The sequence below is a fragment of the Alternaria novae-zelandiae genome (genome assembly GCF_023758075.1).
Source record: "Alternaria novae-zelandiae strain BMP 2774 chromosome Unknown scaffold_5, whole genome shotgun sequence".
In the NCBI taxonomy this organism is placed as follows: Eukaryota; Fungi; Ascomycota; class Dothideomycetes; order Pleosporales; family Pleosporaceae; genus Alternaria; species Alternaria novae-zelandiae.
In genome coordinates this window covers 294014-312557 of record NW_026056965.1, presented here as the reverse complement: position 1 = coordinate 312557, position 18544 = coordinate 294014, and the positions used below count along the sequence as shown (strand labels likewise).

General features: G+C 53.6%; 7 protein-coding genes across 7 annotated transcripts; 3 read left to right on the top strand and 4 right to left on the bottom strand.

Annotated features, from left to right (window-relative positions):
* Window positions 1-1250: 1250 nt before the first annotated feature.
* Window positions 1251-3083, bottom strand: J4E88_003154 (uncharacterized protein; the record flags this gene model as incomplete). Its single annotated transcript, XM_049396808.1, has 1 exon — window positions 1251-3083. One exon carries the CDS (start codon window positions 3081-3083, stop codon window positions 1251-1253), a length of 1833 nt encoding a protein of 610 aa, XP_049257150.1.
* A 339-nt stretch (window positions 3084-3422) lies between these two features.
* On the top strand, window positions 3423-4552 carry J4E88_003153 (uncharacterized protein; the record flags this gene model as incomplete). The annotated part of the gene is made up of 2 exons (XM_049396807.1): window positions 3423-3899; window positions 3947-4552. The coding sequence occupies 2 exons, from the start codon at window positions 3423-3425 to the stop codon at window positions 4550-4552; spliced, it is 1083 nt and encodes a 360-aa protein (XP_049257149.1).
* An 877-nt stretch (window positions 4553-5429) lies between these two features.
* On the top strand, window positions 5430-6281 carry J4E88_003152 (uncharacterized protein; the record flags this gene model as incomplete). Its single annotated transcript, XM_049396806.1, has 1 exon — window positions 5430-6281. The coding sequence occupies one exon, from the start codon at window positions 5430-5432 to the stop codon at window positions 6279-6281; it is 852 nt and encodes a 283-aa protein (XP_049257148.1).
* Window positions 6282-7228: 947 nt separating this feature from the next.
* On the bottom strand, window positions 7229-9280 carry J4E88_003151 (uncharacterized protein; the record flags this gene model as incomplete). Its single annotated transcript, XM_049396805.1, has 1 exon — window positions 7229-9280. The coding sequence occupies one exon, from the start codon at window positions 9278-9280 to the stop codon at window positions 7229-7231; it is 2052 nt and encodes a 683-aa protein (XP_049257147.1).
* Window positions 9281-9895: 615 nt separating this feature from the next.
* On the top strand, window positions 9896-11188 carry J4E88_003150 (uncharacterized protein; the record flags this gene model as incomplete). The annotated part of the gene is made up of 1 exon (XM_049396804.1): window positions 9896-11188. One exon carries the CDS (start codon window positions 9896-9898, stop codon window positions 11186-11188), a length of 1293 nt encoding a protein of 430 aa, XP_049257146.1.
* A 337-nt stretch (window positions 11189-11525) lies between these two features.
* J4E88_003149 (uncharacterized protein) lies at window positions 11526-13635 on the bottom strand (the record flags this gene model as incomplete). Its single annotated transcript, XM_049396803.1, has 5 exons — window positions 11526-11706; window positions 11776-12747; window positions 12897-13119; window positions 13263-13291; window positions 13349-13635. The coding sequence occupies 5 exons, from the start codon at window positions 13633-13635 to the stop codon at window positions 11526-11528; spliced, it is 1692 nt and encodes a 563-aa protein (XP_049257145.1).
* A 2022-nt stretch (window positions 13636-15657) lies between these two features.
* On the bottom strand, window positions 15658-17167 carry J4E88_003148 (uncharacterized protein; the record flags this gene model as incomplete). Its single annotated transcript, XM_049396802.1, has 3 exons — window positions 15658-16241; window positions 16290-16685; window positions 16741-17167. 3 exons carry the CDS (start codon window positions 17165-17167, stop codon window positions 15658-15660), a joined length of 1407 nt encoding a protein of 468 aa, XP_049257144.1.
* Between the last annotated feature and the right edge of the window lie 1377 nt (window positions 17168-18544).

Genomic DNA, 18544 nt, shown 5'->3' with positions numbered 1-18544 from the left:
ATATTAGGGTCGCGGGTGTAGACTGGGACTGCTTACGGCTCATGACTAGACAAGAGTTAACGTTGGGAGCTTTGCATGAAATGAGTGTTCGACGAACCCATTAACCTCGTCTGCCGTGCCGAAGTGGCTGGTGGCGAAGGAATATAACATTTAATACTTCCATCTATTGTGTTCTTGTTTTGTTGAGGTGAGGTTTGATGGTTGATGGGGCGTCAGTGCACGTTGTTGCTCTTTCCTGAGAGGAAGGCACGACCAGCGCTCTCACCTTCCCACATCACCGCCCATCTACGTGCGTAACTGCATGTTCCTCTCGTCTTCGAACAGAGCTCATACTTTCCTTATAGAACATATGCAGGAGATAGACATCCCATCCCATATATAATCGTCACAGTTTCGCGATCGCCCATCACAGCACAAGAACCCCAAAGCAAAGCAAACCAAGCAACAACCCAGTCCTGCAACGTCTAGGGTGAAACCAGACCTTGCAAGACTAATTGCCTAAGCCCTTAAACAGGCTGAAGCAAAGCATCGCGTACTGCAGTACCAAAACATAGGACAAGAGTTCGAGCACTCGTTCACTCGCGTCTTGAATAGAGGACACGTGCGTTTGACCATCGAGTCAGGAAACGTGTTCTTTATAATCTTCATACTACAGCCTTCAGCAGCAAGGGTAGTTAGAGGAATTCCCCTTGAACTACAGGTTTGGCATACGTCGAACTTGTGGATTGAGATCTTGAGACTATAGCCTTCGGGGAAAGGGTGGTTGATGGAAGATCGTTGTCTTGTGGCGTTGAGTGAAGGGGTTGGTTGTTCTATTTTTTTTGTTAATTTTTGGTAAGTTTGCATAGCTAGCGGATGTGGAGCATGTGCTGTGATATATTCCTTCTACGCTATACACGGGGAGAAGTTAAATAGGTCTGCAGCCTACATCAAGATAGAAACATGCAAAGTTGGTAACATAACATTAACTTAGGCTCCAGACCTGAGGATTGTTTGTTCTTCCTTAATTAAGGTGCTACACTTGCTAAAGCGAGTCTGTATATCGCCCTTCAGCAGCAAGATAAACCAGCATGTGCGCATATGCTTCATTTTGTTATGTTCAGACGTGCTGAGGGTAGTATTCAAAGTTCGTATTGATTCAAGAAAGAGGAATATGCAATGCTAGTAGAGCAACATAGGAATAACGCAATGAACGCTTCATAACCATGAATCACAAACGCCCTTCGCCATGCAAGATAAAGACAAGACCATTATACAGCAACACCTCTCTGCTTCCACCCGCCTGGGCCCCTCCAAGCGAAGAAGATGAGACCCATGGCAATCCACACGCTGATGGTCATGGCCCAGAACGTAGACGCATAGCAAGCCTTTCCATGGCAAAGCACGTCCTCTGGATCCTTCTGAACACCCGCTTCACCATTCTCTGCAGCTTTCTGATACACCGTGGCGTAGACAGCACCCCAGAGCGTAGCACCGGCAGCCGGTGTCATGGCGAGAATGCCCCAGTTTGTACCGAAGTTCTCGACACCCCATACTACTGAGACGACGATAGGTGTAAGAGAGAAGACGGCTCCATAACCGGCACCGATGAGTGCGGAGACAGCGGCAAAACGGGAGGCGTGGTTCTGTACCCACCCACTGGCCAGCAGAAGTTGTCCAAGAGAGAGGATGAAGGCGAATGCCAGGAGGAAGGTTATGCGAGAGACAGTGAATCGGCGCGGCTGCTCGAGGGATGGGAGTGACGATAGCGAGTTCGCGATGGAGTCTGGTCCACGACGGTGCGAGTTCCCAGATGAGACCGGGGCGAGGACATCGGAGAGGGTTCCGGTGATCAAGCGAGCGAGTGTGGAGGTGATGGCAACGATTGAAACGTGGGTGGCCGGCGACGTGTTGGTGGCGACGTGCGCAGGCGTAAGCGTCTCGATGATGGTGCCTAGATTGTTGATGAAAGCCTCACCAGGGCCAGTAACCAAGAAGAAGCCGCCTGCGAGCCACCACATGGTAGGATCCATCATGTACCGACGAGTCTCCTCGTTCAGCAGCCATGTCTTCTTACGTGCCTCTTCTTCCGCCTTCGCCTTCAGACGCTCAGCCTCGGACTGCAGGAAGTCAAAAGTCGAGTCAGAGAGGTCCTGCGTCTCCATAGTTCCGTAGCCGTGATGCTGCGCAGCCTGGGTGAAGAACTCGTCGCGCTGCAGCAGACCAGATCTTTCAAGCTCGTCTACTGCCTCGTCGATCATCTCTTCTTCGTCCATGATGCGCAGCGCGAAGAAGCCGACGGCGCCCACGCAGAGGAGGAGTATGCCGAGGAAGAGGAAGAAGCGGTACACGTCGACGTCGCCTTTGGTGCCATCCGGGTTCCTGACGTACAGCAGCCGGCTTCCAACCTGACTTTGCCACATGCCGCTGAGTCCGAAGGCTGCGATGGGCACTGCCAGAGCCACACCCTTGGCGTTTCCGCGTCCAAAGTTCTTGGCGCATGTTGTTACTGCAGACAGGTACATGCAGCTGGTGCCCATGCCGACGAAGGCGAAGGCCAGCACCATGACGCCGAAGGGCCAGCCATGACCGCCTGCAGATGGCGGAGGGCCGCTCTTGAAGGCGAAGGCTGCCAGCAGATATCCCGAGCCGAAGAGAAGGCCAGCGATACCGGCAGGCACGCCAGGGCCCAGACGGTCGCAGAGGTATCCGAAGATGGGGACGAGCAGGTAGAGGCCGAGCTCGGCGCCGATGGAGACGATGTTGACCTGGACCTGGGTGTAGTGCAGCTTGGACTGGAACAAGTGGCCGTAGAGGGAGAAGGCGGTGATGCTACCAGCGCAGAGGCAGATGACGATGGCCCAGACGAAGCTCAGCCATCGTAGCACGGCGCGCTGCATCTTGACGCGGTCCTGCTCGTAGATGCCTTCGGCCACCTGCTCGAAGAAGCTGCCGGCGTAACTCGTGTCGTTGCTGCGGCGCTGGGATTCGGTGTCGTCGTCGGGGGCGAGCAGCGGGCGACGGGGCGAGTTGGGCGGGTAGTCGAGCTTGTCGATGGTGGTGATGGCATTGCCGCTGTTCCGCTTGGACCTCGGGGGTGACATTGGCGGCCGGTCGTGGACGTGTGACGAGGGTCGGGTGGCTTGGTCTACCGTAGCATGGCCCTAGGAATATATATTAAGAGTAGAATATAGGAGATGCCACGAGGCTGCGACACTATATGTGTACCCGGATCCAACTACACAGACGTACAATGCTCTTGCGGACCGGCGGTCAGCGCACGGTGTTGTCGCGCGAAGTAGCTCGCGCCGGGGCTGCACGCAAGTGACGCTGCAGCCGAATCGCCGGGCCCGCTAGTTCGTCGTCGAAACAAATGCGCAAGAAATCCGCGAGCAGCAAACACCTCGCCGTCGCCCCGTCCCAAGCACCACCATCCAATTGCCATGGCGCCCCAGCAGGCCCTCGTCAACCTCTCGCCCGCTGAGCTGTCCTTCCTGCGCTCCACCCTCTCACAGACGCCGCCCATCCGCCTCGATGTCACCAAGGGCCCCCGCGACTTTCGCTCCATGCGCGCCGAGTATGACGTACTGCCCAGCGCAAACGGGAGTGCGCGCATCGCCCTGGAAGACGGGACCGAGGCGCTCGTAGGAGTCAAGGCCGAGGTGGAAAGGTCACGGCAGCGCCCGACCCTGGGCGAGCCTGAGGATGTAGACATGGGAGATGGCGAAGAGACGGACGATAGCAAGGGCAAGGGCCAGAATGCCTGGGTCGAGATGAGCGTCGAGGTCCCTGGCTTCCGCGAAGACGACGCCCTACCAGTGTTCCTGTCCTCCATGCTCACCGAGAGCTTGCTTGCCAGTGGAGAGCTCAAAGACCGCCTGTACATCAACAGACGGTTTCACTGGAAGCTCTACGTCGACGTAAGAAGTCACGATACGTCTTCCAGACATACTGCTAACAGTCTTAGATTCTCCTCCTTTCACCTCCGCTCTCCTACCCGCTCGCGCTGCTTTCCATGACCACCCATCTCGCCCTCCTCACCACCCTCCTACCAGCCTTGAAGTCGGAAAAGGACGAAGATCCCCTGTTCGACGACGATTGGGATGCCGCCGTGCCGCTATACCCCAAGCAGGCGGGTACCAACAAGACTGCTCCCCAGCTAGGCAAGCCCCCAGTCATCATACTAGCCATGGCAGTGGGCCCCAACATCATCTTCGATCCCGCCAAAGAGGAGCTTGCAGTAGCAGATGCGGTCCTCGCCATCGCATGCACAAACTCAACAACCTCGTCTACGGGCGCGCGCATCGTCTCCATCCGAACCATCGACCCCCCATCCCACCTTACGCCCCCGGGCGTACCCAACTCGATGAACTCAGCAACAGGCGGTACTGCTCCCACCTCCAGTGCAGATGCGCTCACTCAGAGGGAATTGCTGGCGACTTCAGGCGTTTGGACACCACCTCGAGGCGGCATGAAGAGGGGACTGATCTCACAAGTGACAAAGATGGTGGTAGAAAATGGAGGGGTTGCTGAGGAAGTCATTGGCGCATTGGCATCAATCGAGGTCGGCTGAAGAGAGCGTGACGCATACATGACATGCAGCGACCTTCAATCAAGGACTCAGTGGGCACTTTTGAGAGTGCACGTCCAAATAGGCTTACCGCGCCGAGGAGTACGTCAAGGAGGATCCCGGAGGAGTGTTGGAGCATTTGGCACAATAGTCGTCTCACGACAAGCGTGCTATGCGCCGCTTCATGTGTACTTCAATGCTCTGGCATTGCGTCATCAGACGGCCCGTTCAAGAACAACGCAGTCTTGGCTTGGGAAGCCATGTAAACATATATCAATACAACACATACCATCTTGATCCACTATCGCAGTATCGTATGTATGATGTATAGTCCCACACGGAAAGGCGGGATCATAGTGCGTTTGATGGCCAACATCGGCATTAATAGTGGAACATTACCCTTGCAGCGTATCAGAACAACAGACCGTCAACCTCACTTTCCTTGATACGCCTCACAAGCCGTCAAGCAAACATCGCCGAACATCCCAGCTCCCATGTGTTCTGCTTGCTTTTGTCGGCCCCCATCCCGCGTCAGTCAGCCACATTCGGCTAGTGTAAATGACATGTCAGCTGCGGCTTCCACGTTGTCGTCGTTTCCTGTTCTCTCGATCGATGCTGCCATTCACACCGCTTCGGACACGATATAAGAGAACACCGTACCATTCAACCGTCGCGGAGACACAAGAGATATAGAGTTGCACCGCAATTACGTTACACGATATAACCCCGCACCGTCGTCGCAAGGCTGAAGTCTAATAACACAGCCCGTATCAAAAGCGCTAACAACGACACTGGATGCCCTAGAGGAGCCCAGATCAAAACATAAAAATCCCAGACGGAAGCAAGGTCATACATCTCAACGATCAAACACACAGAAGCCATGATGGATCTTCACCACCAATCCCACTTCTCGGCCTTCACGCGCTTCTCCGAAAAGCTCAAAGACACCACCAACCGGCGCAAACAAAGCGCCTCAAGCCACTCCATCCGTAACCCTTCCATCAGCGGCCTCCCCGCAGACGCAGACACAGCCTCCATGCGGTCTTGGGACTCGGAACTCTCACGAGACAGCCGGCGCAGCAGCATAGGAAACTACGCGGACCGCGTCCGCCAAATGTTCACTGCAGGTTCCACGCACCCGGGCAGCGGCCAAAGAAAACGCATTACAGACCTCCCTGTTGAAGTGCTTCAGCACGTGTTCATCCACCTCGACTTCTGGGACTTACTTCGCTGCCAGCGCGTCTGCAACGTGTGGCGGCAACTCATCCCCGGCGACTCCCCTTTACTCGCCGAGATGCTGTATCTGAAGCCGTCCCGCAGTCTGCAAATCTACAATCTCGTCCCCACAACCTTCGATTTTGAACTCGATGTTACGCCGCAGAGTATAGAAGACGGGGTGCAACCGTCTGGCACCCGGTTCTCAGTCGGCGTGCGCAATGAGATTAGTCTGATGAGGAGGTGTTTGGGGCTTATACGGACGAGCCAAGAGATTGTTTTCCATCCGGTTGTTATGGATTTTAATGTTTGGATTCAGAATGAGAGGGTATTGGGGTGCAAAGAGGGGTCGTGGAGGGATATGTTGGTTTCGATGCCCCCGTTGAGGGAACTTACGCTGAGGCATGGGAGGAAGAGGAGTGTGGTTAAGGTCTTGACTGTGGGAGAGGACGAGGATGGGGTGAGGTTGGGAGCGCTTTTTGATGCTATGGATGAGTGGAGGCGGACGTTAAATTGAGGGACGGGGTGTGCTGGCAGTGGAGATGCTGGTTCATCTTGCTGCTGGGCGGCGACAAAGGGACTCGCTTTGGCGAATGTACATATGTAATACCATGTATTCTTCTTAGCAATTTTCTCGTGCAGAGGCTACTGAAAGTGCGATGCAATAGATGCAAAAAGAGAAATGCAAAGCAGAAGATACGACAGCAGGCGCTGCTAACTACTGTTCTCCGTATGTGCGTGCATATAGGTTGGGAGGTAGGTAGATAAAAAACAAAAAAGAAGATCTAAGCAAAAAGACAAAAACAAAATACCAGTGGACACCCCAACCCGTCACCCGACTTCCAACCCTAATAGGAGTAATCCAGCGCCGCCGTCCCGTGGTGAATACTAGACTGCGGAATTGCTTCCCTCGTCAAGTTGTATTCATTGCTTAGGTCCCTCCAGCATCACTGGTTACCCAAGTGAGTGGATTAAAGGACACCACAGGACTCGAACTGGGCTCCCGTTAAAGTATTGACAGTAAGCCGGATTTGGAAACGGAATGTCTTCTGGCTGAGACCCGTTACAGGTGGCAAATTTTGGAATTAGGTGTTATATAGAGGTAGTGTAAATTGGAGATGCGTTGCAGTTTCTGGACTGCATCGTTGCTGCCGCTCTGCGAATTTGTGCGAGATTTGAGGGCTTCCGGTAGCCCAAGCGAGCGGGCTGCGGGGTAAGAGTGACCTCTAAAAGTGGGGGAGTGTTGGGCCTATTCCGCCACTCTGCGACAACAGGTGCAGCGCTATGAACACCGTAATCACAACGCAAACGTGAGTTGGACGACATTTGGAGAGGTACTCCATGTTATGATAGCTACGATGCAATATACTCGACTTGTCCAAGTCACCACAGATGCGTGGGTATCTATTCATTCCTTCTGCGCCTCCCAATGCGACACCTCCGCTCAGTGATGGAGACCACGACTCACATCTTCAAAGCACGTACCAGCTTCTGAATCTCAATCCGCACATCTTCACATCCTGGCCGCTTCCCTTCCTCTCCTTGCACCATGTCGCTGATCAGTTGCTGCACGTCGTCACCCACATTACCCAAACTCTGCGCGAAGCCATCCGGAAAGACCCCTCGGCGCAGCTCCGTAAGAGCTGATATCCGCTCCATGCGAGTGTCAAACTTTTGAATCATCTCAAACGCTACGACGCCTAGAGCAAAGACATCGAGCTTCTCGTTGATACCACTGCCTGTGTGGGGACGGTAAAACTCCGTACCCACAGGCTTGAAGGTATCCGATACAGTGCAGCTGTCGCTCAGCGCCGCGACAAGCCCGAAATCTCCAATCCGTGGCGTCATGTGTAGGTGATCGCGCTTCGGGCACGTTGTGCAGCTCGAAACATTGACGGATCCGTATGGGGCGTGGCGCGCTCGTGAGAGCGATATGAAGACGTTGGCTGGTTTGAGGTCGCGGTGAACTACGCCTTGTGCGTGGAGGTATTCGACTCCGGAAACGATGTTGTCCAGTAACTCCAGCGATACGCAGGGGTGGAAACAATGCTGTTCGATCGCGTGTGTTGTGGGTGAGTGTTGATCGGAAGAGAGGAAAGCGGCAAGGTTGGTTTCGCAGAGGCTCATTTGCACATTTAACGTAAGAACTGGTCCAAGGCTCTGGTTTTGGATCAAGTGGCGGGGTGCATCGCTGTTCGATATCATGCTGTCTGACATTTCGGAATGCGACTCCTGAGAATACGGCATGTGTAATCTGGGTATATTTTCAACGTCGTCATCTTCGTCCTCGTCAACGTCCTCCACAGCGCTCATCCTGGACTTTGTCGACGATATTGTAGCTATCGTGGTCTGGCTTGCTTGGCTACCCCGGCGTTTCGTGCGTCTTGTCTGCTTCAAAGTCTCCTTGTATGACGTATGAACGCTCTTGCTCCTGGTCTCGTTCACTTGCTGTTCAGATTCGCTGAACTCAAATATGATTCCCGCGCTATTGCTGTGTTCGGTACTTGCGAAGGGATTGTCCATTGTCAGGCTATCTAGCTGAGAATGCAGATCTCCTGAGCCCGGTGAAACTGACGGAAATGCGGGTCTATCATCCAAAAGACGGTCGTTGCGTAGCATCGTGACTTCCGGCGCGGTCACAGGGTCTGCCGGTATTGTGGTGAACTCCAGCCAAGCGTTGTGATACCGAACTATGTTGTTATGATCGAACCGAGCGAGCGAACGTACTTCCTCAAGCATGCTTTCCAGTTCTTCGGGCCCATGCTCTTGTATTCTTGCAACCCTGGACGGGCTCACCGGTATCCTCTTTACAGCATACAATGAGCCATCTAGTTTGTGTCTGGCTTTGAAAACCTTGCCGTATCCGCCCTTCCCTACAATCTCGAGCTCCGAAAACTCCCGAATGTAGCGGTCCGTTTGCAGATGAGGGTATCCACGTAGCTGCAGCTGTACGGGAGCCGACATACCAGACATAACATCGAAGCCAAGAGATGGTTGTTGAGGTAAGGGTGGATTGATCGCAGTTCCTGGTCGTGAGATGAGCGCCTGTGAAGTTCCTTCGGGGATTGGCGCAAGTTTGCTAAGGTTGCCTTGGATCAATCGATGGATCCCCTGATTCGCAGTTGTTCGGTGACCCTGCATCTCATCGCTCGCGTAGGCGTCGTCTACATTGTTGGAGATCTGACGAGCGATTTCCTTATAGGCGTCTCTTCCGGCTCGTTGTACTTCCGGATCAGAGATATCCTTTCCTAGTTGCTCCGCAGCTTGCTGAATAGTCTGCTTTTCAAGCATTGAATGGAACAACAAATCTCGAAAGTTTGATGCTGAGTTCTGCCGAACTTCTAGAGGAGGTCGCTGGGGCTGAAGAGGCTGATGTCCAGAAGCAGCGGAATCTAAAGTTTGGATTCGTGACAGGACGCTATCCTGATGCGATTCGCTTGCTTCCTCGTATTCGCTCTCATCATCAGAGGTTCCCGAACTTGACGACGAATCTCCTGGCCTGCGGAACATGGACATTGCGAATGGAAAGAGGGGTCGTTGTGAGTCAACACAAAGCCAGGCCAGCTGTTCTTAAAGGGGGGTAGTCGAGTCAATTGAACGATTTAGAGCGTCCGATGGCCCTTAGACGAAAAGACGCGCGCGTGGGTTTGTTGCTAAGTTGTTAAGACGTTTATGGTAGTGTGTTGTTCGGTGTAAGCTGCAGCGTCGAGCGAGACCAACTCGATGCCAACAGCTGTACCAGCAAGGACCCCATCAGTGCCTAGGTACGCGATGTCTAGGCAAGCATCGAGCGTCACGGAATCTCATGGAAGCGAAACGTGTCACTTTGAATTGAAGGCGGAGAGCACGTTCAAAGTCACAGATTAGATCGGAACGGAAGGGCGCAATCCAGGAAAGTGGGTCCGACCCGTGGACGAAACCGGCAGGGTCTAGCGCATCATAGCACGTGCCCAGGTGACCGCGTACAATTCACCTACGTGCACGCGCTTTCGACCCTTTCGGACGTGTTTGTGGCTACATGACCTTCTAAGCTGCTTCTTTGCAGACTATGGGCATTATGTCGCGTGCAAACCGTCCTCTGCACTCTCAACTCCTGCGAATACAAGGCTGATCTACAAAACCTTGGGCATCATGCCGCGTCAGCTACCTTGGGCACGCAAGAGTGGCGGAAGTCGAACCCAAGCCAAGCCAGCATCATCGCGGAAAGCTACGAAAGCGCGCACTACGGCTGACATAGACGACGACTTCTTCGATGGCACTGTGCTGGCAGACAGCAGCAGGAGCAGAACGAGATCAAATGGGTCCGACGATGACCTTCCCGGCCTTCCAACAGCACCCACAACGCCACGGACTAAGACAAGGACCAAAGATGCATTGGGAAGGAAACGTGGAGGGTCATCATCACCACCTCCCATTGATGAGCTTGAGGCGCCGCACGTTGAGAAAATGCACAAATGTCTGTCGAAGTTCGATCTGCGCGACGACGAGTGGATGATGGTGGAAGACGAGTTCCTGGAGACAGCAAAGCTCTTCTCGCGACACTTGCACATCGCCGAATACGAGAAGCTTAAGGCGATGATCGAAGAGAAGAAGAAAGAAGCTGCTGAGGTTACCAGGCCCGTTGTCGCAAATGCGAAGAGGTCAACTAGCGGCGAGATGAAGGAGAAGGCCAGGGTCCAAGAGCTGAAGCAGAAGGAAGCGATTCGCGATGTGTTTGCGTCGCAGGAAGACGAAGATGACCAAGAAAGGCGGAACGCACTATCAAGCCGGTTCAATCTCACATCTTCGTTCATGGCCCCAAGATACGTTGCGACATCTAGGCCTCACCCAACGCCTAGCAAATACGCAACACAAGATAGCGACTACGACAGCGACGATCTAGACGCACCGCGCCCCTCAGCAAAGCCCGTTTCCATAGCCACCGCCACACCCACCCCAGTCCGCAACAGCAGTGCAGCAAAAGGGCAAAAGTCTGCCTCGTCTCCTGCACCCAATCCGAACCCCGTCTTCGCTAAGCCTGCGCCACCTACACCTGCAGCAAGATCTCGCTCACGCATAAGTCGCGCAACACCTTTTGACATGCTTGACGATTTGGTACCGACGAAGAGAAGTAAGACATTGTCGGGGTCTTCGCCGCAGCAGCCTGTTGAGACATCGCATACAACGCGCGCGTCAAGTGTCAGCAAGTCTTCCCAATCCTTCGGTTCCGCGGAAGATCGCGGTGGTGCTAAGCTTGGACGATCAAGTGCTTCGTTCGATGAAAATGCGTTAGTCAGAGATCCGGGCGGCAGTGGTGGTAACAGCGGTGTCAGTAAGGAGACTTCGGAGCGCATTGCCAAGCGCAAGGCTGAAAGGGAGAAGAACGAGAAGGAGCGGAAACGGAAAGCTGCGGATTTAGATGACGTACCGACATTCTTGTTTTGAACTGTTGGCGCTCACTACGATTCATAGAGTTTTGACTAGGAGGTCTTTTTTAGGAGTTTATCGGGGGAGTTTATGATGATACCCTAGTTATGAATTGCTGTATCTTGTTGAGAATGGAATACGTTGAGCTACAGTTTAAGGAAATGATTTATTCAAGGATCCTTCATGTTCGTTAATATCATGGATTCTCGTGGTATTGTCATGAATTCTCATATAGACTACCCATATAGGCGTAACGCATCCTTTTCCAAGAGCAGTACGCAATCGCCAAAGCAAAGCAAGAAGCACTAGCTTGAAGTACCCCAAAGGGCGCCATGACAACAGTTGCAACAAGAGTCTATCCAAACATCTTGTCCAAGACACGGTTGAAAGCATTAGTCTCAGGCTTCTCCACAAAAGTACGATGATACTCCTCAATCTCCGCGAGATCGGTCACAAGATCCGCTTCAGACGGTGAAACCCACTTCGTCCTCTTGAGAACTTTCCAGAAGATGAAGAGAACGGGGAAGGCGAAGACCCTGTATTTCATGTCAGTATCGCGCCATGCTAATAACCGAGCGAAGGGGGTGGTGAGGGTAGAGACTTACATCAAGTATGAGAACAGGAAATCAGCGACAGCCCACTTGCCATTCAGGAACACAGTGTAGCCACCGACAAACGTCATGATGAAGGTGCATACAAGGCCATACCATGCGGCGTAGGGCTGGGCCATACCCTTGTATGGCAGCGTGTCTCGATCGAGACCCTGTGCCTGGCACGCCTTGTGGAACTTCAAAAAGGTGAAGCACATGACGCTGAAATTGATCAACTGCGATGCAGTCACCAAGCTAACGAACCAGTTCAGCACGACAGCGGAGTTCTCGCTGAGCTGGAGGAAGGACAGCAAGGCGATCAAGAGGACGAAGAAGACGCAGTAGAAAGGTACACCTTGCTTCGTGCACTTGGTGAGGAACTTGGGCGCTTTTCCTTCCAGAGCGAGACCGAAGAGCGAACGGGACGCGCAGTAGACGTAGGAGTTTCCGGCGGAGAAAGCGGAGGCCAGGACACCAGCGTTGACAACGTGAGGTAGACCTTCGATACGGAGTCGGTTCATGGCGATGACGTAGGGTGAAGCTGCTGCACCTGGCTTGCCGTCTCGGAAAGCGGCGATCAGCTCTGGATCGTTGTAGGGCACGTTGATACCGACAGCCAGCGAGCCGAGCACGAAGAACGTGGTCAGACGGTAGAAAACGGCGTTGTAGGCGCGAGGCATGACTTTGCGCGGATTCTCAGTCTCTCCTGCTGCCATGGAAACGTAATCTGGTCCGGCGATTGTGAAGGAAGCCTGGATCAGGCACTGTAGGAAGCCCAGGAAGCGACCGAGCTGACCTGGTTCGTAGAGTTCTGTGAAACTACCAGGGTTCTTCCAGTAGCGGAAACCGTACCGATCTTTCTCCGGGTTGCCGCCCAACATGGAGATGAAGGTGAAGATGAGCAGGCCAATGATGAGGAGGACTTTGCCAATGGCGGCCCAGAACTCGGTTTCGCCGTACCATTTGACGGCCATCATGTTGATCACACTGTGTTGAGGTTAGCACTTGATCTGGATGTATCCTTTTGGAGAATCTAAGGCGAAGGTTGAGCACACAGCTTCATGGTTGCTCCAACGTAGACGCCAGAGTGCCAAACGCATGAGTTGCCAGCACCAGGATGTGGGGTATCAACGTACGCATAGAGCACAAGAACTATTGCGATGATGGCGCCTGTGGGCACGACATCACTCCAGAAGCCGATGATGACGTTGCAGGCCACAATCTCAAAGGGCACAAGAGCAGCTTCGAACACGAAGAAGTTCCAGCCAGCCGCGAAACCGAAAGCATCATCCACAAATCTTCCGGCAAATCGGATAAACGGCGAGGATATAGGGAGGAATGTGACCATCTCAGCGATACCTGGGTAATTGAATTAGCTGGTGCTCGGCATTCTTAGCGCGAGCGATGGAAAAAGGTGCTTTGGGGTATAGGATAAAGCGCATGGGCATTGTCGCAATGGGAAGGAGTTGTCGCTTTGGAAAGTAAGGGATGGAGAGTCTCACTGAGCGTCACAGCCAGAATGACAGTACACCTTTTAAAATGTTAGCGTTAGCTCATCGCCGTGGATGGCGAGGGAAATATTGCATACCACAACGAGAATGCAATGAACAAACTTCCAGGTCCTCCGTTCATCAAACCTCGGCCAATCTGCACGTATAAGGCAGTACCAATAGTTCCTCCAATACCGATAAGCTGGATGTGTCTGCTCTTGAGCGTTCGGTGCGTCTGATCGGTGACTGCCTTCACAGATCCGACAATACTGGGATGACGGGGGCCGACATCGTAATGATTCTTTTCCTCATCGGTAGCAACATAGCCCGTGTTCTTTACCTCGTAGGGTCCGCCAGCACCAAATTCTTGGCCGTAAGAGGCCATTGTATTCGAATGTCGAAAACCTCAAGGCTGGGCTTCAGTGTATGGATTTGAGAAGCAGGGCAAAGTACTGTACTACGAAAGCCATGTACCAATAGCCGGTTGAGTTGTCTTATAGATAGCAGGCAAGGCTGAGGGTCGTCGTGCAAGATAGCAGAAAAGTCGGGGAGTAACCTGTTAAATAACCCTCTCAGCTGCCCTAGCGAGCGCGAGTGGGAACCCTGCATGAGCTTCCTCGTGGTGAACGCTGTAGATCGCGCTAGGCAGGCTGGGCATTCACAATATCCCGCTTCTCCAAAATTCGGGCCTAACGTTACCTAGCGGAGGGCGAATTACTGATGGGCCATTTTGGCGTTTGCCATGGCGGGGCTGCAGTAGGCATATTTCACGTCCTCGGTCCTTCACTGGCCAAACGGCTGCTCACCCAGAAGGATATCGAGGGTCGGTGAACCCTTGTCTCGTACGCCGCGTGTTGGGTAATCCCGATAACGTCGTTTGTGGGTGCAGGGATTGAGATACCCGGCATCGCTAGACCAGCTGTCTTTGAGCCCCCAAGCGGGGCCTGAGTACATCGTGCAGCGGTGTCACGACATACGGTACCCTCAAGAACGTTACTTCTTCTGTCGTGCATTTGAGGCCTCTTTCGCATGTCCAGCTTGCGCAACAGCCGTTATCGAACCATACCTATCGTCTTCCCTGTCGGCCTCTCCGAATCCTTCCACCCAGTTTGTGGAACGAGAACCCCTCCATCTCTTGAGCGTATCTTGGCCTGCGCTTTTACTCCAATGACCGAGTCCGCGTCATTTTCTGAACGGCTGAAGCTATCTTGGCATTCCTGGGCTGGCGGGTTGGCTCCAGGCTTGCTTCGAGGCTTTGCGTTGTCTCCGTTGCCTGCAAGAGGCTTGTTCATACCTCGGAGACAGCCACTAGCTCGGACCCAGCCACCTCGTAGTCCTCAAACTGACAGCCGCCCGCTGCGCCGAAAGGAACTAGAAGCTGCTTGCCGTGAGTCGAGACTCTGACTCGGTAGATACGTAAAATCGTGTGTCGCTTTCTCTCCCCGCGGGGACGAAGATGCATCGCTCGACTGTTGTTACCATGTGATGCTACAACGCCACGAGAAGGCGTGATGGCTGTCAAGCTATCAGTCCTGCGTCGCTTGAGCCAGCCTCTTTCTGCATCCAAGCAATAAGCGATACACCTTCGTCAGATAAGCCTCAGCTTACCGGTGAATGCAGAGAGACGCGTTACCAACTGTCGCTGACACTTGGCGATGTTCCTTGCTCATGCTTCGCCTCTCTGAACGATACAAGACGATGGCTTCCACCTGCTCACTTCGCAAACCGATATCTCGATAGCCAGGATAGTTCTTCATGCGGTCAGCAGATGCCAGACGTTGTCTGCCTGGAAGTACACGGCGCGCATACCAGAGACGTCCAGATAGGCCAAGGATGCCTCTGTCATCCTGCATGTTCGAGATGTTGCGTCCAAGGATTCATAAAGCTTGGAGTTACGTATACCGAACAAGCAATCTGGCACATCGAATCTGCCGTCGCCTTCCTTCTGTGTCGATATTCCGCGTTCTCGGCCTATGGATCGTCGGGCGACCAGCCGCTTTTCTCATGCGAGGAAGGCGCGACATTGCGATGCCGGGTACCGTTACGACAACATTCCAGTATGATGTGAGCAGACGCTTCGAAAATAGGAAAGAGAGCTTAGACGAGAATTTACAGCAGCAACAAGGGCGGCGGCTCTCTTAACAGCTGCAGGTGCCGACCTGGGATCATGAGGCTGTCGCGCTGTCATTGGTCAATCTGAGAGCATGCCCAGGTGTGGTTTATCCCGAGGTCACCAAACACCCTGGAGCCTACGTTGACGTTAGGTCATCGATTTTGAATTACTCATAATGTAGTCATTGGACACTAAGTATACACGTTAAAGGTACAGTGTCTGATAAAACCAACCCTCCCCAATAGCGCCTTCGCTGAACTTTTGCATGTGTGATGGTCGATAGCAATACAGTCGCTAGAGAGAATCCTGGCCAAGAGGCTTACGCTTGACAGAGGGACTGGACGCAATCTTTGGCAGGTCCGCAGTGACATCCTTCATCGTCATGAAATCCTCATCCCCTTGACGGCCCAGTTCCCGGTTCAGCTTCTCTACGGTCGTGACTTCGCCCAACCAACGCTCCCCAGTTTTGTGATCGAAGTGCACTGGCTGGACCAGGCCACGGTAGCGCGACATATCGTCTAGGGTTGGTGGGTAAATGATGGTTGTCTCCCTGCGTTCAAAGCCGTCCTCAGTCATATATGGCTTCCCCTCGATGATCTGCGGTTCTGTGCGCCATTCGAATGGAGTTGCCGGAAGGTTCGGCTCCTTCTGAACGATATCCCACCATCTGTTCTTGCCAGTGCGGTTCGGCAATTCGTCTGCGGATATTTCGATCAAGCCCTCGCCATCAGGGTTGGGAATGAAATGACGGGGTGGAAGAACCTCGGTCTGGAGAACGGGCTGCAGTCGATGATAGTATGTGTAGTTGTGGATCTCGCGATGGATCTGCTGCTGGATAACCTCGTGTTCGTGTGGTTTGATGATCTCGTGTGTAACGGCTGTCAATTTGTTAGTCATGTCGTGACTTTGGGAGGATCAAAGCTTACCAGGGGCGACTGTAGTGTCTCGATCCGTGTCTACAGTGTTATTGAGGTTCACAACACCCGCAAGCATCGCTTGCTGTTTCTCTTTCCAATCATGCGCGCCATCCGTGCCCTGATAGTCCTTCGTGATCGCGAGACCCGGGAGAGGTTTCACGGCCAGCGCATCATTGTTGGTAAGTCCTGGTACAGGCTGGCCACTCTTGCTCAATCCATGTTTGTCGGAGGAAGAGCGCTGCTCGCGCGATCGAACGTCATCATCCAAGCCGCCGTTGTTGATATCGTGACTACCCACTGCATACTTGTCGGCGGGAGCTTCGGTTGGCACTGCGCGTATGGTGCGGCCTGGACCGTCTACGTCGATTGATCGTCTGACTTCGCCATGGGGATGGTGTAATGTGTCTGATGTTATGTTAGCACTGAGTCGCCAATATTGTAATTGCGCTCTCAAACATACTGGGTAGGGCCGGAAGAGCCTTTGATCGCTCGCCATCTGTCGATGGCCTATAGCGCAGATGCCTATCTGGAACGCTGGGCTCGACATTTGAATGCTCTTCGGAAACAAGCGCAGGAAGGTACGATCTGTAATCGTTCGCCATAGAGCCATTGGATCCATTGGAGCCCGTGCTAGGAGTTGCTACTGCATGGCTCGCTCGGCCATCGTGATAGGCAGAGTCGCGTGGTTGACCTCGAGTCTCCGGGTGAGAGACATCATTGGGGGCCGTGGGCTTTTGCTGCCGACTGCTAAGAGGTGATGCTGGGTGCTGCTCAGTGCGCGGGCTAGTCTGATCAGGATGCTGGTACGACGCTCGAGGGGACTGAGTGGGCGTCGACTTCTTCCTCCGGTGGAGAACGGACTTGAGCTTCTCTTCGATCTTTTCCATCGTGTCGATGGGTTTGTGAGCAGAAATGGACAAGTGGATGTGGGAGCTATGTGAGATGCCGATCTATTGTCTGTTTTCACGAGGCACGGTACTCATTGTTAGGGTGGATGACCTCACAGCACTTGCGCACAGCTGTCCATTGAAACCTTCCGGCAGGAGCAAGCCGAAGTCTGGAGAGTGTGCATGTCAGCTAGCTAGGGTGTATATTTGGAGCTTCCAGACATTCTGTCGCAACGGTTTGCGAAAAAGTATAGCTTCAGTGATGCCGTGTCACGACGGATGGAGCTGGTGGCTTGAGTAGCACAGGCCGCAGTCGTGTTCCCGCATGTTGGCGGCCTGCCCGGAGCGGTCCAGACTTGTCCCTACGTGAAGCTTTCTCATCTCGATTGAGACTGCTCGAGCTGCCCGCACAGCTTGTCGCATTTGGCCCACGGCAACGGCATGCGTGGCGACTCAGCATGACGTAGCCAGCGGTACTTGAGTTTGGCGGTGTCTGGCTAATGAGTCGGGGTACCGGTGGTACGAAATCACACAAAAGCAAACAGCATCCATTGCCACTTTGGTATGTCACAGCGGAGATCCAGGCGGCATGACGACAGGGAGGGGGAGTCTGGTCGCGGGCGGCTCCACTGATGATCAGCTTAGCGTACCAAACGACGGGCGATCGTGTTAGCCTGCACCTAGATGCAGCCAGGCCTTCGGTATACCCGAGACACACGCAGATGCAGGCGGGCTGTGAGAGGGGTCAATGGAATTTGCAATGAAGAAATCAACTTTTGAGATTTCCTACGAGGTGTTGTGAAGTTCCACCGGGAAGCAGCACGGGCCTGCTGTCACCGAATGGCAGGAGCACGACCCTAGCGCCGATCTCTTTGACACCAACTGGAGATGCCGGGCTCTTCCTCCCCGAATTGTCATAGCACTTGTACCCTTTGAGCACCTCATCCAGAGAGTGTTGCGACACTTTGAATCCTTCGTGAAGCCCAATTCCTGTTTGGACACGCAGCATGACTACATCATAGCGGCTAGGCTGCGGTAGGCGTGGAACGACACCACTGGGTGCATCATAGTGGCCATCTCCATTGTCAAGCGTACCAACGCCGTCTTAAGCGCTATCCATGTAGTCTAGCACCAGTGAACTAAGGGCCCTGACGCATATCACGTCGCTGTGGCGCCCTGTGGGCCAACCAATCGAGGCTGCTGGGGGCATCGATCGAGGCCCGTATAGCCTCAACCCACTGTTGCTGCCCCATGATGATGGCTCTTACCCTTGGGAACAAGGAATTCGGCCTGCGACTGCCGACTTTACCTGGAACTGAACCCCCCATTACGTCGTCGTGCATCTGTCCCACTAGCGCCCTCATTGTATAAGAAGGC